A 17,773-nucleotide genomic window follows, 5' to 3' on the forward strand; every position below is an offset into this window, starting at 1 on the left:
ATTTTAAGGGGGTTGTTCTTTTTTTATTTTTCTTTGTTTCGGTTTTGAGATTTTTTGATATTATGAAAGATAAAAACCCTTAGAATCATTTCAAAAAAAAAATCATCTCAATATCTATTTTTTTGACGAAGTTATAGATATATATATCTCTATATGTATGATCCTCTGAAAGCGTTTTTTTATCGCTCCGCGAGCTATTGTATGCCAGCTTCCTCTTTTTCATTATAATACCTCATGCACATGACCTTTTTAATGTGTCAGCATCTTTGAACACCATGGTGTATTTAGTACATTAAATTAAATGGTGTATTCAGTACATTATATTAGAACTTTAAATACGTTTTTCTCAAAGACTTTTTTCAATGCGGTGCCACAAATTAAACAAAAACTACAAGTCGGATCGACTTGCATTTTTTTTAATTTGTTCACCACTGCAATACCGAGTCCCCCTACCTCAAACAACTTGATAACATTACGCAAAAAAAATTTGCGAAGCTTCTCGCCCCAAAAAAGGCCTTTTTTGACACTTTTTTTTTTAAATAGCTGCCATTTTTTTCTTCTTGCTTTTTTTCTTTTTTTTGGTAGGGGACTGGAAACAAACTTCTTCTTCAACGTAATTTCTTTTTTTTTTGTTTCGGGCGATGCACAACGGATTTATCTGTGGCACCGCAAAAGAGATCGATTTTTGCAAGACCGACTTTGGCGCCCCCTGGTTAAAAAATGACGGCGCAAAAAGAAAAGAAGAAAATCACGTAATATTCTATGATTTTGTAATTTTGTTTAAAAAAAACCGCATGTCTCTATGATAAATACATTTCGAGAAAAAACAAAAACAAATACTTCGCATTTTTTGTAACGAAAAAAGAACAACCCCCTTAAACAAGTATTATAAAAACAATAAACCCCATCAGTTTGTTCATATTTTATCAATACAATCAAACTGGAAGATTATATACTTTCTATAGAAAACATAGTAAATCCATTCGAGTCTTTTTTGGTCTTTCGACTTATTGATTACGTTTCAAGTTTTTCAGATTCTTTTTGGATTCTGGATTTTGGTATAATTGTAAATAATACTACTGAGCTTATACAAACTTTTTATATTTCTGCGAGGAGAGATAGAAAATGAATTTAATACTTATAAGTACTTCTTCTTTGACCTGCTTTTTGAAAACAATATTCAAGTCAAATAACATTCGATGAATTAAAGTAATTTAATACAAAGCATATATGTAGAGCAGGGCGAGGCACAAAGGTCCATTTGACTTTGAACAAATATAAACTATATTGCGAAAACCATAACAATTATATCGCAACAAATAACACATATCAAACGAACATGATTTTTTATATCTTTCAAACATTTGTAATCTAGACCTTTTTACCCTATAGGGGGGTAACTTGTAACGGGCAGGTGGCAAAAAGGTTTAAAGCCTTATTATAATTTTAAAGGTATTTTACAAAATAATTACATTTTTAACTAATGCTAAAAAACTACCAACGGAAGAAAATACTTTATTATGGATTTTCAAAGATTACCGTTCATCTCCCCATTTCAAAGATTACCGTTTTCAAACCAAGGTTATTAGCTGGTTTACATCTTTTTTCCTCTACTTTCAAATATTGTTGGTAAACAATGCTTAACTTTACTGATTTTGACACATCAGTGGTAGACCTTTTTAACCCGGATCTTCATATATTACTAACTATTCTTCGATAAATTCTGGAAAATTATAATTGGGAAAATGTTATTCGACAAAATGTCCATTTGATCGATACCAAATTTAGGTTCTGAATTTAATTAAAATAAATAAAAAATAATATAACCTAGAAAAAGTTTTATAAATATCAATGAGTATATAATTATACAAATGAGAGCACCATGTTTGAGGAAAATATGCCAAAAAGTGCATTTTCATATTAACATTTCAAAAAAAGTTGATATTTTGAGCCTCTAGTAACACTTGCGGCCCGTTTACTAATGTTTTTGTATATAAATAAAACTACAAACAAAACTACTTACTACAGTTTAATCATAATTAAATAATATTCAAGTAAAACATCATATTAAATGTAATTGAACATCATCTTTCAAAAATGTTTGACATTTCACGTATTAGCCACCGTCCGTTGTTTTATTTAAATTACGCCTCTACAAAAATTTTCAAAGTAAAAATGTAAAGTTTCTACGCGATTTTGAAACAATATCTCACCTTTCCGACCATCTCTGGATTGGCACGAATTTTTCAAGACTAAGACTGGCCAAATCGGTTTAGCCGTTTTCGAGTTTTACCGAATCATTTGATCGAGAGCTCCATTTTTATATATAAGATAACTGAAAACATTTTTGAAACTATGCAATTGTTTCTATATTATTTAAATAATCGCAGTATATGTATACGGTCCGCAATTTTAAATTTTATCAAAATTCTCTAATTTTATTTGCACAGAACGCGTGAAAGCTGTAAGATGGATTCAATTCTTAAGGAGAATTACTAGTCCTGAACTCAAAAGGTTGCGCAATCTATATTTGAAGCTCTTGCTCATGGTAATGCATACAGGGCGCATAACATGGCCATTCCTTGACGATCCTGAAATGCATGAAAAACTGGCAGATTTTCCAGAGAATATAAACGTAAGGTTCAATGTTAATAGTGTCAAATCATGATTTATATGCACGTTCAATATTATTCTAAACTAGTGGTATGTGGCATCGTGCCTTGAGGCAAATTGCTGGAACTTTCCGTACTAAAAATTATTTTTTTTAAAAAGGTTTTTTTTTTAACTTTGAAAAAATTAGATTTTTGAGAAATTTTAAATTTTTGAAAAAAAAAATGTTTTTTAATTTTAAAATAATTTGTTATTTTGAATTTTTTTTCAAAGCAATCGCACTGCTTTAGCTGCATAGAGACGAAATATTGATGCTGTAAGCGCCGCGTCGCCGTCTAACGGACATACGATTTTACGGAACCCACAAAAATGTTAATAAAATTGATACACATTATTAAAATCACCATAACATATCTGATAATCTGATGTGCATATGTCTAATGAATGATCATTTTTGACCGCCAAATGGCATTTTTAACTTCCCGTAGGGTAAGTTATAGTAATCGCAAAAAAATCGAAAATGAAAATTTTTATATATTATAAATGTTTTAAAGGTTTCTGAACATTTTGGCATACCTTAGAAAAATGGATGTATTTGTGTAAGTATTCGTGTATATATGTGTGTGTATGTGTATGCGCGGATACAAATTTTCGTCGATGATTTCGGGAACACAAGTCAACCGATTTGAATAATTAAAAAAAACATTCGATTCGTATTGATAAGGAGTCGTTCTGGATAGTTTTTAGTAAAGACAGGTCGAGTTTCAAAGATATGGCACAAAAAGTTCCAAAAATGGTAATTGATTTTTTAGAGAACGGAGCGTCTGATTTATAAGATTCAAAAAACATTTTACTTGTATTGACGAAATGAAGTATGGTAAAGTTTTTGGAAAAGCAGGTCTAGCGGTTTCGAAGATCCAATAAAAAAAAGTTAAAAAAATGCCATTTGGCGGCCAAAAATGATCATTAGACATATGTACATCAAATGATCACGTATTTTATAGATATTTTAATAATAATAACAAATTTTATTCACTTATCTATGGGATCCATACCAATGTTTATCTGTAATACTGCAACGCGGCGCCCACGCGCTTCGATATTTCGTTTCTACGAGATAACGTATCGCGATTGCTTTGAAAAAAAGTTTAAAATTTCCAAAATATTTCAAAACATAAAAAATCATATTTTTAAAAAAGATCGATTTCTTACAAAAATTTTAAAAATCTAAAGAGTTTTTTCTAAAAGAAAATTGAATCTTTTAATGTTAATTTTTAGTACGGAATGTTGCAGCAATTTGCCTTAAAGCACGATACCATGATTTTTACTTTTTTTACTAGATCTCCGAAACCGCAAGATCTGTCTTTCTCGTCTTTTCAATACAAATAGTTTTTCTTGAATATAATACTAAAACGCAAAGCTCAATCGATACTTTGGACGCTAGACGACCGTTTAACAGTGTTTCGAATCCGATTGTGATAATCGCTTTCGTTAGTATTTTATATACTATGCACATTTTACTCAAATTGTGCGAATGTGAACATTCGCTTAATTGCATTGTTTTAAGAAAATGAAAGATCGGCGAAAGCAGATTATTCAATCTCGAGAAATAAATTTAAGCATTTAAATGTTTTGATTTGACTTTAATCATGTTAATCATTTAATCAAAGGTTAGAAAAGTGGCAGCTGCGCTCTTAACGGCGGATCGAATCAGACGTCGCAAAGCACTACAGAGTGTAGTTATGCCTGTTCAAATGAACGTAAGATAATTCATTATTGTTAATAATTAAAACTTAAAACAAATTATTATTGTAATAATTGTGCTGTATTATCAATCAAAATAATTATTAATAATACCATCAATATAACATTTCACATGATATGCTTAAGAAAAATCGGTTAAGATTAATTACTTATAACTACAAGCGAAGTTAACACGTTCGCGGACAGTAAAAGCTTCGGCAAGGTACAAAATTGACATTCATATTATTTTTAATTTGGTTGTGATATCCAAAATCCAAAATATGATTAAACGCTGTTGATTAAGAATAAGTTAATGTATTCACATTAAATTCTTATTATATTGGTGGTCCTTATCACATTTTAATCGTCATACGATCGATGGATGCTGTAGCCCAGCGGTTTCCAACCTTTTCTTCCTTGCGCCCCCCTTTCGAATGATAAAAATATTGCGCCCCCCTCCCATTCTTATTTTTCTAACAATTTAATTTAAATATACTTAATATAACTGAAATTATGCCAAATAATACACAGTATTATAAAAAATATACATACAAACATAACTATTTATTATAAGAATTTTCTGTTTCACATAAGTAAGATCTCACAAATGGTAATAAAATTTCTAAAGCATTATTTGCCAAAGTAGGAAAATCGTCCTTTACTGGTAACCAAAACTTAACAATATATTTTCGTCCTGAAACATCTGCGTCAATATGCTATCACTAGATAAATCAATTATCATTTTCTGCTCTGCTGTTGAATTACCAAAATCATCATGTTTCTCAATGACAAATGGATTTCTAATCCATTCGTATTTGGACGTAATTAGATAAAGTAATGCGAAAATTAGTTTCGTAGACTAGTCATATGACTGATATAATAATAAGATCTTTACTTACTTCTATTTCATCAGTAACACAAGTAATTTTAAAAGTGTAAAACATGTTAAAGTTATAAAGTTATTTGATACTAGCTATACACAGTTCAAATTTTTTTATTAAAGCCGTAATATTGTCTTTCTGAACAAAAGCACGAATTTGAGATCCTTGCATTGATTTAATTAAATCGCTAAGTCTTTGAAAAATATCAACCAAATACGCAAATTTTGCGAGGAACTTTGTGTCCTAAAACAAGATTGCTTCGTCTCTTTTGTTATCAGCAAGATATATAGCAATTTCTTTTTTGAGTTCAAACACTCTTAGAAGTACTTTAAGTATTTTGCTGATTTGTTTTTGACACATACTCAGCATTTAAAAATAATATTTTTGAAACAGCTTCGCGCTCCCCCTGGAACGGTATGGCGCCACCCCAGGGGGGCGCGCCCCACAGGTTGGAAATCACTGCTGTAGCCTCTTCTTTTATCTTTGGCTGTATCATCTACGTCAGTGGTTCCCAAAGTGGACGCTTTTAGTTTTAAGTTTTAGTTAAAATTACTCAAGCATATATGATATAAACAATTTTATAATACTTTAGTTAACAATACTACAAATCCCGTTTTAGTAAAAAAAATATTTTAATTTCTTTAGATTTCGACTTTGTCACTGTCGGCCCTTAATCATAACTTAATGCTGACTTAAATCAAAATTGGAAATCTATTATTATTCTTAGTGATAACACAATTAGCAAGCCAGTGATAGATTGAAAGTATCTGAAGCATCTTCATAAACGCGAGTGATCGGTTTGTTGCATAAAGCTTGTAAAACCGAATTTAATATTCCGACTTCTATTCGTTTGTCTCGTTTCGCAAACTATGATGCAATCATAAAAATATATTAAGTAATTTGCAACTACTCTACTGAGGTTATTAAAACTAAAAAATTTTAAATTTTCTTAGTAATTGAGCCGTTCAGTGCACACAGTGACTAACTCCGAAAGTCAGAAAGTGGAGAAAACCGATAAAGTAATGTATATTGCTTTTAAAAATTCCTGTTATAATATAAATTGAAAAATATATTTTAGAACGCATAAATACATATATAGCTTACATGTAACGGTATATAAGATTTATAACTATTAATAGTGAGAAAATAATTATCATTAAAGTATTGATATGACTTGTGGAGTTAATCAAGTTTTCAACTTTTTTTTAAAATTCGGATCTCCATTGTAGTCACACTTAAATTGTATATCGTTGGGTTTGGACCTTTCTATTCTAAATTCAGCGCATTTTAAGCCAAGTTTCTGGACACCCTGTGATGGTTACTTTTCTGTTATTGATTTATTGTTCTAAATAAATAAAAAATAGATAAAAAATCTTAGTGAAGCATTCGGCTTAGCTACAATGGCGCTTTTCTCTTAAATGTTTTTATTATATTGTATCAACTATCTGGTAAAATTATGTCTCGATTTTTTTTCGCACGTGACTCAATAATGACAAAATCTTGAGTCAATAGATTAATAACTTTTTTCACCGACCAGAAATTTATTTTTAATTAAGTTATTCTTGTTTTGCCGGGTACACGAATTTTAGTATGTTATTTTTTCAAAGTTTGTAACGTCCTCGATGTCTTTTATAAAACTAGATGAATTTTTTTCGGGACCCACAACACCCTACAGTTCTGTGTTCTTATTTGTAATTCATGAATTTGAAACCCGAAATCCAATCCAACCAGAACATATACACTACAGAATGGAGTTAATCAAAATGTCTTCTGAAATAAATGACTTATGGATTCAGTGGTCAAAAAAAATTTTCGTTTCATAGTGGCAATTTTTATTCTTTTGGAAAATTATTATAATCATAAAAAGTTATGATTATACCAAGTTCTTTCCCACTAATATCTCAGTTTTTTTTTCAAAAAGTGGAGTTAGTCGATGTGTGCACTGAGCGGCTCATTTACTACTTAATAATAAAAAACAATAATAAGCCAGAAAGATCCCTTTGATTTTTATCTATATGCTTTTATACGTGTTGAAGTGTGGATCCGAAAGTTTCAATCCATTAGGAAGATTTAGTTCAGAAATTTGGTTTCGCTGCGCGGGTGGACTCGATACTTTCTTAAGCACAAAAAGGCATTTATATTTTTTACAAATGTACTATTTTTCTTAAATATTTCTAAATTTATAAAATTATTCAATTTTGTTGAAATTCCATCAACACCGTGGAGCTTAAGGCTCGTGGATTGAGATTTAACGCCCAATTTATAGAATAGCGATTTTGATTTCGAAGATATTATGCAAATGAACAAACTTGATTGTGTTTTCGATCCTTTTTCAAGTGATATTACAAAAGATTCTTTATAGCTATAAAAAGAATTGATGGTGATAATAACAAATAATGAATTGAAATTTAAGTTCTAAAATAGCTACCAACAATTCTGGTAGCATTCATTGAAAAATTTCTGATTGCATTTTCGTCATCATACTTAGTGGAGCGTGGATTCAGCGCTGTAACTAATTTATGAACGAAAAAGACGATCATGGTCATTTTAGATTACTTTTAACGAAGATAGAACCGAAAATTGCTGAATTGGTAGCAGCACACCAGATTCATCCCTCACATTAAAATTAAAATTTTGTATCTTTATTCTGAATATAGTTTTATAATTTCAGAATTTGATGTTATTTTACAACCTTTTTTTGAAAGAGTAAAAGTCAATTTTAATAACGTTTATTATTTTAATAAATAAATGATCAAATGTTTTGCAAAACGTTTCCGTCAGCAGTGATGTACTAATTACAATAGCATTTCATTACAATTATACCCGTAATATATCTGTAAAATTCTGACTTGCGGGCCTAGAAAATTTCAAATTCACTGATGGTGCAATTTTTTCCGAATGTTTTATGATTGATTAAAATAGTATACTATATCAAAATTGGTTTCTTATTCGTCAATTTATCTTTTACAGATACAATAATTTTTATACGCTCTATTAATTCCTATTGAAATGAAAAAAAAAATAAGGGGGCGCTGAGTAATATTTTTTCTGAAAAGGGGGCGGTAGTTGAAATGAATTTGGGAATCACTGATCTACGTCATTCTGTAACACAATGAAACTGTTCACTTCACGTCCGCGAACGTGTTAATGCTTTCCTATTTTGGAGCTCACATAACATTTTCAACATAGTTAACCCAACGCATAACCATGAAGATTTAAACTACTGCTGTATTTGATTATTTCCTAAAACAAATATTACATTTCAATTAGGTTGGTTCAGACCGCAAATCTTTTGTAGCTGTGCAACAGATTCCGTGCTTCGGAATGCAAGTCTTTTATGCCAAAGGTCAAAATCATATAAAGGAGTGGCGTAATGCAGATGACGTTGATTTGCCAGTTGGTCAGTATCAAGCAATTAATGCTTGCTTAATTATTTCTTATATGTAATAATGGTCGACTTTATTTAATTAGATATATACGATATGAACGTCGATATGGACGACGAGGCCCTTGATGATCTTTTACTAGAAATCGAGAAATTTCAAAGTAGACTCACGTAAGCATTTTTGAAATTTAAATTGTAAAACTAAATATTCATTTCTGACATATAAAAAACTGTTATTAATATTATATTTTCACTTTTAGGGCTCCTAAAGGATTCAGCAGAGAAAGTATGAATGTTTTCGACAAGGGCCGGATGTTCGAAACAGCGTTTGATGCAGGCCAAAATTTAAGCAATTATTAAAAATAATTTCATTTAGTTTAAAGATAGTTAAACATTTTTTTACGTATACTCCAACGAGCGGTTAAATACTACATATAGAGTAGAGCGGGGCTTAAAAATCCGGAGATAAAAAGGTCCACCAACATTATCTCAAAAACAAGAAAAGATAAGAATTATTTAACAACAATATTTGAAAGTAGAGGGGAAAAATGTATAACCAGCCCTCGCCTTGATTTTTACGTTGTTGCTTTCGGAAGATAAACGGCAATGTTTGAAAATCCATGACAAAAATATTTTCTTTCGTTATTGTTTTCTTTGGTTGTGAGCACTGTTTTTTAATTTAAGAGACTTTAATATAATCTTTAGGTTTTAGTTATTTAACTGTTTTACAGGATGTATTATTAATTTCAAGTTAGATTCATTTTTTTTATATAACTTATATAATAGTTTACACGTGGATGGGGTACAAAGTATCAACTTAACCTTTATATCCTGAGCAAAACCGTAAACAATAATCGTGAATAAAAATGTAAAAACAGTTAAAAGAAATATTTTAGAAAAAATAAATGAAATTAATAGTTATTCCAACTCTGCTGATGAATATTTCTGACAAAATTCCAGATCAAGGTTTTATACAATGTTATCTCTGTACCCATAAAATTTATGATTTGCATTGGTTGAAATTATTTCGTAAAATTCATTTAAAATTAAAAATAAGACATTAGACCTATAGCCCCCTGGCCGTGCCATTTTACCCCACCTATGCGGTAAAAAGGACCAGGAGGCAAATTATTGAAAATCAGAAAAAAACAAATTTCTACAATAATGAAATCAGTAAGAGTTTTACTGAATATAGACAGATAGTTGTTCATTTGATATGTGTTATTTGTTGTGATATAATTGGTTTGGTTTTTACAATATAATTGCTTAAAGCTAAATTGGACCTTAGTACCCCGCCATACCCTATCAGCTATACAAAGCGAGTAGAATGTCAAAAACTGCTTTTAGTTATACAATAATCTCATTTTTATTTGACATTTTATATAGTTAATAAAATATGCACGATAAGAAACACTTACGAATTTTTTTGTGGGCCTACTTCAAAGTGTTCTCGGACAACCGACCTTTCTTAATGCAAAATTTAAAAAAAATATTGCTAATTAAATAATTTTTATGTAATATTAATAGTATTACCAAATGAAAAATGTTTGCAAACATGTCCACATTCTCATGGTCAGACGTCAAACGACAAGACAAAAATAGGTTATTCGGCTAGGTGGTTATAGGCGGCGCAGGGCCAGGCAAAACGTGATACAGGTGGGTTATTTCGCCGTTATTATATATTTATAATATTTATTTATATTGAAGTATGTGAATTTGATGTTGATATATATTTTGATGAGTTATTTTGATTCGGGCAGTAACACCAAGTAAAAAAAACTAAAGCAGTTGTAAAACGCTTTATTTAACCATAGGTTTCGGTCTTCGTCGAGACCGTTATTCAGTGGAACAACTAAAAGATTTTATAAATAATGTAGGAGAAAAATAATATGAACTAATGATTTTTGACAATTTTTTGTTACATTCTAGTGCAGTGATTCCCAACGTGGGGCGCACGCCCCACCGGGGGGCAATATGGAAATATTGGTGATTTGAATGTAATGTAGTATAGTATCAGTAAAACATTTAACAAAAAATACTTCTTAGATCTAATTAAGGTGTCCCGGTTTGATAATTCGTCTCTATGCAGCTAAAGCAGTGCGATTTCTTCGAAAAAAAGTTTAAAATTTCCAAAATATTTCAAAATAAAATAAACCATTTTTTTCAACAGTTTTTTTTTCCAAAAAGTCTTTTTTTTTCAAAAATTTAAAATTTCTCAAAAATCTATTTTTTTCAAATATTAAAAAAAAATCTTTTCTAAAAAAATTAGTTTTTGGTACGCAAAGTTCCAGCCATTTGCCTTAAGGCACGATGCCATACACCACTATTTAAAACCCTTGAATTAAAAAAAAAAATGATGTCAAATTGTGCCTATAATTCAGTTTTTGCTAATAAAAACTATAAGTTTTACAAACGTGGGATAATGATGCTTCTTTGAAGATAACAAAAGGTCATCTATCAAAATGGTAAATACATTACAGAACAATGCTATTTAATTCCACCCAAAATCTTTAATTTTCTAACAACAATGCGCACTTTGTTGCCAACCCGATAACTACAAATTTCCGTTCTGATTTTAAAATAATAAAATATGATTTAAAAACTGAATTAATTGTGTTTACAATTTTTGTTTGTGAAAGTGTAAAAAGACTGGTAAACATATGTTTTTGGTAAAATAACAAAATAATAAAATACACGCTTCATTCAGATATGGTGGTGTTTTGAAAAATGGATTATTTTATAGTCATTGCAAAGCGAATTGTTGTCTGTTCTCTTATTTATGGCAGTCTCATTGTGTAATAATATTAGGCATCCTTCGCTAAATCATCTTTTAAGTAAGTTATTTTCGAAATGTAGGATCGTGAGATTGAAAAAATCTATGTTATGTTTGAGCTCATTAATGTGATCTGTTAGTATTGTTTTATATTGACTATTTACTTTAAATCATTTTCCTCCTACATTATTTATAAAATCTTTTAGTTGTTCCGCTGAATGACGGTCTCGACGAAGACCGAAACGTATGGTTAAATAAAGCTTTTTTACAAGTGCTTTAGTTTTTTTTTACTTGGTGTTACTGCCCGAATCAAAATAACTCAATTTATAAATATATATATATATATATATATATATATATAAGTGTGAATGTATTATAAATCCATTTATTTAAAACAAGCAAGAAAATTCAACTTGATTCCTTGGAAAATATATATGGAAATTACATCTATTAAAGAAACTGACAAGAGTACTTCAAACATGAGTGTAAATGCTACGTGAATATTATATCAACATTGAAGATCATCATTTCCAATTCTATCAATAAACAAGTTAAACATGAATCATATTTTATCATAAAATCTGTTATAATGAATATTAAATCTCAGTATGGTTATTTAAAATAGTATTATGTCATCATTTATATTGAACGGTATGTAAGCAAATTTTGTAAATAAAAATAATATTCAAACAAATTTCTTGGAATATTTAGATGTAAGGTTAAACCATAGATAAAAGGAGAGTATAAAATGGGTTAAACGTACACTATTCCGGGATAGTACATTATCCCGAGATTTTTCCATTTTGATCGCAAGATAAGAAAACGGTCGGAAAATAATAATCGCCATTCTGTACTTGCTTGTTAGCTAGTTAGGTTCATGTGACGGTTCGTTTGCTTAAGGTTTTTATTCGATGTCGGTAAGCTTAATCGATTCAATTTTGTGAAATTATTGATCAGTATTGATAAATGATTAGTTTCATAATTAAATCTAGCATATATTTGTCAAGAAATTGTCAATTTCATGACTTCCGTAATTATGTTCACATAACTGAGCCAGTGAACGTAATTCCGCGAGTATTCCGCAATTTCGAGAAGTAGACCTAAAATATTTTTGTCTTTCATTTCCAACTGTGCTCACATTCGGCGGTGTTTCTGGTGTTAATAAGTTTGGTAATGACTACATAATACTGTAACGTAATTACGGTATATAATTTTTAACACTAATAATTGAGTTTGAAGTGACTACTCTTTCGTAAGAAAGTACACGACTTTTTTCATTAATTTGCATTATTCCAATATACCTAGAATGAATATCGTAGTAACGAGCGAATCATTTGTTTCTACCTTTTCATCTATGATCAAATATTTCTGTTATATAATTTTTTTTATAAAATATAGCGCGCGGTACTTGTAGGGCGCGGATTCACCAGAGCGCTGGTGTGTATGTATGTTTGCAGAGTTCTAGGGACATGCCTGTAAACACTGTAGTTTTAATCCGATTAAGGCAGTAATTTTTTGAAATATATATAACGATTATAAAGGGACTAGCAAACCCGACGAACTCCGTTTCGCCACCAGATGAAGAATTTTTTTGTTTGTTTTATATTTGAATATGAAAAAATTGATTTTATTGCACAACAGTAATGAATTTATTTCGATTACAAAAATGAAGTATTTTTTAGTTGAACTTCTCTAAGTAAATGAAAGTGAATCCGCAAATTAACCGTTTCATTGAAGTGCTCTTTGGTAAATCACATTTTTTGTTTTTTGGTCTAACGTTAACACAAACAAAGCGGATTGTTTTCCAACTCGTGAACAGGCAACGTATAACTGCCCATGCGAAAAACAATGATTTTCTAAATAATCTATTTGAAATTTATTCCGCAAACACTAAGCGATTGATCTTGCGACTTGTTAGTTGTCATTGCGAACGCAAGGCGAACTGGAAATTGCAATCGTTTAAAGTCAAACGGAAGACCAGTCGGAATCATTGGTATGTCACCAAATCGCCAGCAATTTTTTATTGAATGGTGAAATTCAGTGCGTGTACATCATTATTCAAGAATTGCTCGTTGACTTAACCAAGCATAATTCTGATAATTCTCACTAATGTCATTACTTGAATTTTTAATTACGGTGCGTGAAGTTCCAGCAATTTGCATTAGGGCACGATGCCATGCACCACTAATTTTCTTAGCTTATAAACCTTGCGGAACCCGAAACCTTTCCAACGAATGCAAAGTTGTCCAAATCGGTTCATGCGTTCTGGAGTTATTTCGTCAGGAAGGAAAACCCGACTTATTTTTATATATATGGAAGATAATCTATTTGAAATTATTTAAAATAATTATGATTATTTTATTACTCGAATTTTTAATTACGGTACGTAAAGTTCCAGCAATTTGCATTAGGGCACGATGCCATGCACCACTAATTTTCTTAGCTATAAACCTTGCGGAGCCCGAGACCTTTCCAACGAATGCAAAATTGTCGAAATCGGTTCATGCGTTCTGGAGTTATTTCGCCAGGAAGGAAAACCCGACTTATTTTTATATATATAGAAGATTAACTGTATATTAATAAAGTGAAGATATATCACAAGTTATTAAATTAATGATAAGTGCGATTTCTTGAAAATACGTTGCCGATGCTACTCGTGAATGCAGTAGCTTTCTAATAGTATAATACAGTTGATTATTAACTATTAAAATTATAAATATTAATGCGTTTTTTAAACGTTAAATTTTAAACTGAAATATGGTTTTCAAAAAAACGGTGGTTTCAATTAAAAATTTTTTTACCTTACGCTTCAAATTAATATCAAATTAAGATAATTGAAAACAAGAATAAATGTCAATATAGTAACAATGTTTGTTACATTAAAATTTATTTAAATAATTATATATATATCAAAAATGTATTATACTTTTGTAATGTATATGATGGTAAAGTGACAAACTAAATATAATAGAACCTTAACAAAAAATATTTACAACTATTAATATTTTAGCATTGTCAATAGAAAATAAAAAATAATATAAATAGATATTTCTTTCATTTTGTACAAATAATACTTCTATAGATATTATGAAGTTCTCTTTCTTGTTCAACATTTCAAAAGTATGATTCTGGTAGCACTAAAATAGAATATAATACTTTTTTTCCACAATAAAGAATATAATTTAAAATACTATAGCCTAATGAACTAATTGTAAGCTAAAAAGATCATACTGACAATCATGGTTGTTTTAAATCTTAGATTTGTAGATGGCTGTGAGAAAACAGGTTTTTTATATAAGAAATGAATAATTACTTGCATAAATTTTTAGCTCACACCCAAACTCCATGTGGATTTTTGTTTGTAGGTACAGCATTTTCAAGCTGCCTTGGCGAACCAATCATTCTTCTTGTACTGCCAGGTTTATGAGTACCTTAAAAATAATATTTCTTATAAAACTTACTGGAAATATTATTGCATATTTAGCAAACTGTAGAATATAATTTGATTCGGCTTATACTGTAATCTTAAACTTATATAATCAAAATTAATTAAGAATTAACATTTCTTATAATTTGTTTTTCATATAATGAAATCTTGTGAAAAAACCTGTTATATCAAACAATTTTACTTTTAGTTTTAGAATAAGTAAATTATTTCTTATATAATTGATGTGTACCTTCAAGTAAAATTTAATCTCTTCTGCATTTGTAGTATTAGTAAGACTCTGTAAATTAACTTCTTTCATCTCATTTACAAGACTTTCAACATGCATTTTCTTTTCTATAATAGCACTTTCCAAGTCCAACACTTCCATTCTCAAAGCATCTGCAGTTTGTATTACATCATCGGTGCTTGCCTTAGCATGTTCTATATCAAATTGTAAATGCTCCATTTCCGTCATTAGACGCATCTCAAATTGATGTCTAAAAATATACATTAATATGTTTATTGAACTTCTAAAAACATGTACACATATTTTTTGCATGAGATAAAGATTCAAAAATAATTTGACATAAAAAAATAATTTTAGAAAAAAATTTAAAAACTGTGGAACTGAACGTATTTCTGCGGTAAGTAAAGTTTTGCATAAAGTAACAAAAAAAGAGATAAATAAAATTTCTCCTTAGTAACAAGCTTACTTGTACTTCATACTGCATTTCACAATCTCTTCTTGCATGTATGTATGTATAGGATAGGGCATACACACACACACACACAAGTGAAATTTGACTTCAAGCAATTATAATGTGAAAACCAAACCAATTATATCACAACAAATAACACATATCAAACGAACAACTATCTGTCTATATTTAGTAAAACTCGCGGCTAATTCATCGTTGTAGAAATGTGTTTTTTTTTTTAAATATTCTTCTCTCCCAACTTAAAATTGACAATACATATAAAACAACTAAATAACATACAGTTAAAATTATATTAAGGTCTCGTAAAAAGACAACAGTTCTCACAAGAAAACTTTTGTTATGGAATTTCAAACATTGCCGTTTATTTCCTGATAGCAACATCGAAAGAATCAAAGTGAAAGCTAATATACATCTTTTCCTCTCTACTTTAAAATATTGTTGTTAAAAAATTCATTACTCTGTTTGTTCATCGAGCAAGATATCTGTGGCGCACCTTTAATGCCCGCTCCACTCTATATATGTAAATATAAAGTGTATGCATATATAAAACATGAAATTATATTTCTCTTAAAACAAACCTGCTATCATACCGTCTAAGATATGCCTTTTGCTCAATTTGGAGTTCATCAAGAAGTAATCTGATTTTATTTTTGCATTGAAGTAATTCCGTTTCACTTTGCTAATTTTGATTTTTGATCGTAAAAGAGTGATTTCTGACCTCACTGTTTTCTCCTGCTGTTTAATAATTTCATTTTCTTCTTCAACACAAGACAAAACATAAAGCTAAATAAAAAAAAAACATATTTGTATATCAAAATATAAATGATTCTTAATTTAACAAAACGTTCTCAAGTATTAAGATTGTTTAATAATGTGCTTATAACCTGTTCACTGCCCTGTCTAATAATTGTATCCGCCTGCTGAATTTCTCTTGTTAACAGGTCCATTTGTTCTTGTTGATCGCGAGTTTTGACTTCTATGTATTCAATGTCCTCATCATACTGTAGATATGAAATTAATATATAATATATATATATTGATATCTATATATATATACATATATATTGAATAATACAATTTACTAATATAGTTGTAAGTATTTAAGTCAATTGATTTGCTTACTTTGTTTAAATCAGAATGCTGAGCTGTTAATTTATCTTTTTGATATTTTACAAGTACCAATAAATCACCATATTGAATATTGTATAATAAAGATTCATTTATCTCTGATAAACATTGAATTGAAGAATGATCTACCTAAAAATTAAGGTTAAAATTTCAGTTATTTTATTAAAACGAAACTAATTGCCCATTTGCACATGTTAAAAAAATTATTTACAGTTTTGTTTTGCTCAATGTAAAAATAAATCAGTTATAATGCACACATTCCTAATTATATTAGCACCTAGGTTTATTACTAATTATATTATAAACAGATACATACTTCTTTTCGGGAATTACATGTATCTGGGTTTACTGGTACTTTCAATTGATTGGTAGGTGGAGGTGGATCTCTGTATGGAGGTGGCAGTAAAGATGTAGAAGGTTCTCTTGAAAAATGAGTATGTATATTTATATATATTTTATATATATATATATATATATATATATATATATATATAAATAGTTATAGTTTATCACCTATATGAAATGGAACATTTTTTAGCATTGTCTAGCAAATTATTTGTTGCTAAACAATTTTCATCTATTTCATGAGTGATATTTTTTGTTTATGTTTTCCTGTCCGTTAATAATATTTGCTCCTTATTATCAGTGGAGTGAGGTTTAACTTGTGGTACCCCACGAACAATACCAACTTTATCAGCCAGTCTGACATCTGACACAAGATACCTGCAAATTAAACTTTTTTTATTGCAATAATTTCCTTTATTCTATTTTTTTTCTTTTTGATTTTGATTTTCAATACCATAACTTTTAACTTATAGATTGTATTGTAATCTGATTGTTAAAATAACAGAAATAAAAAAAAAAAAAAAAATTGCACAAATATTTGGTTTTTTAAATGTACATCAGAAATGTTCATTTAAATATATTCATTCAGTATTTCTTCGAAATTTCATACTGTTTTAAAGTTATTACTCTTAAGCAAAATTCAAATTTGTAGGCAAAGGCTGTATCGGCAACTAAATATTTTCTACTCTATTTATTAATTGTTAGCACAAGACGAGAAAATAATCATGAATTATGATGAAAATTGTCAATTAGTTTGAATAA

At 29.4% G+C, this 17,773-nt stretch overlaps 1 protein-coding gene across 1 annotated transcript in view; it reads right to left on the reverse strand.

The window, feature by feature from the left end:
* The window catches only part of LOC113374858 (GRIP and coiled-coil domain-containing protein 2-like), a 20,381-nt gene extending 3,006 nt beyond the window's left edge, over window positions 1-17,375 (reverse strand). Inside the window, exons 1-6 of the mRNA XM_026614820.1 lie at window positions 17,356-17,375; window positions 16,983-17,088; window positions 16,661-16,795; window positions 16,423-16,539; window positions 16,257-16,321; window positions 15,070-15,316 (exon numbers count right to left, since the gene is read on the reverse strand). Of these exons, the coding sequence (XP_026470605.1) occupies window positions 15,070-15,316; window positions 16,257-16,321; window positions 16,423-16,539; window positions 16,661-16,795; window positions 16,983-17,088; window positions 17,356-17,375 (690 nt within the window). The remainder of the gene's footprint in view (window positions 1-15,069; window positions 15,317-16,256; window positions 16,322-16,422; window positions 16,540-16,660; window positions 16,796-16,982; window positions 17,089-17,355) is intronic.
* Between the last annotated feature and the right edge of the window lie 398 nt (window positions 17,376-17,773).

The sequence above is a fragment of the Ctenocephalides felis genome, unplaced genomic scaffold (genome assembly GCF_003426905.1).
Source record: "Ctenocephalides felis isolate EL2017-DRISC unplaced genomic scaffold, ASM342690v1 CF-g0.4_SCAFFOLD_01886, whole genome shotgun sequence".
NCBI lineage: Eukaryota > Metazoa > Arthropoda > Insecta > Siphonaptera > Pulicidae > Ctenocephalides > Ctenocephalides felis.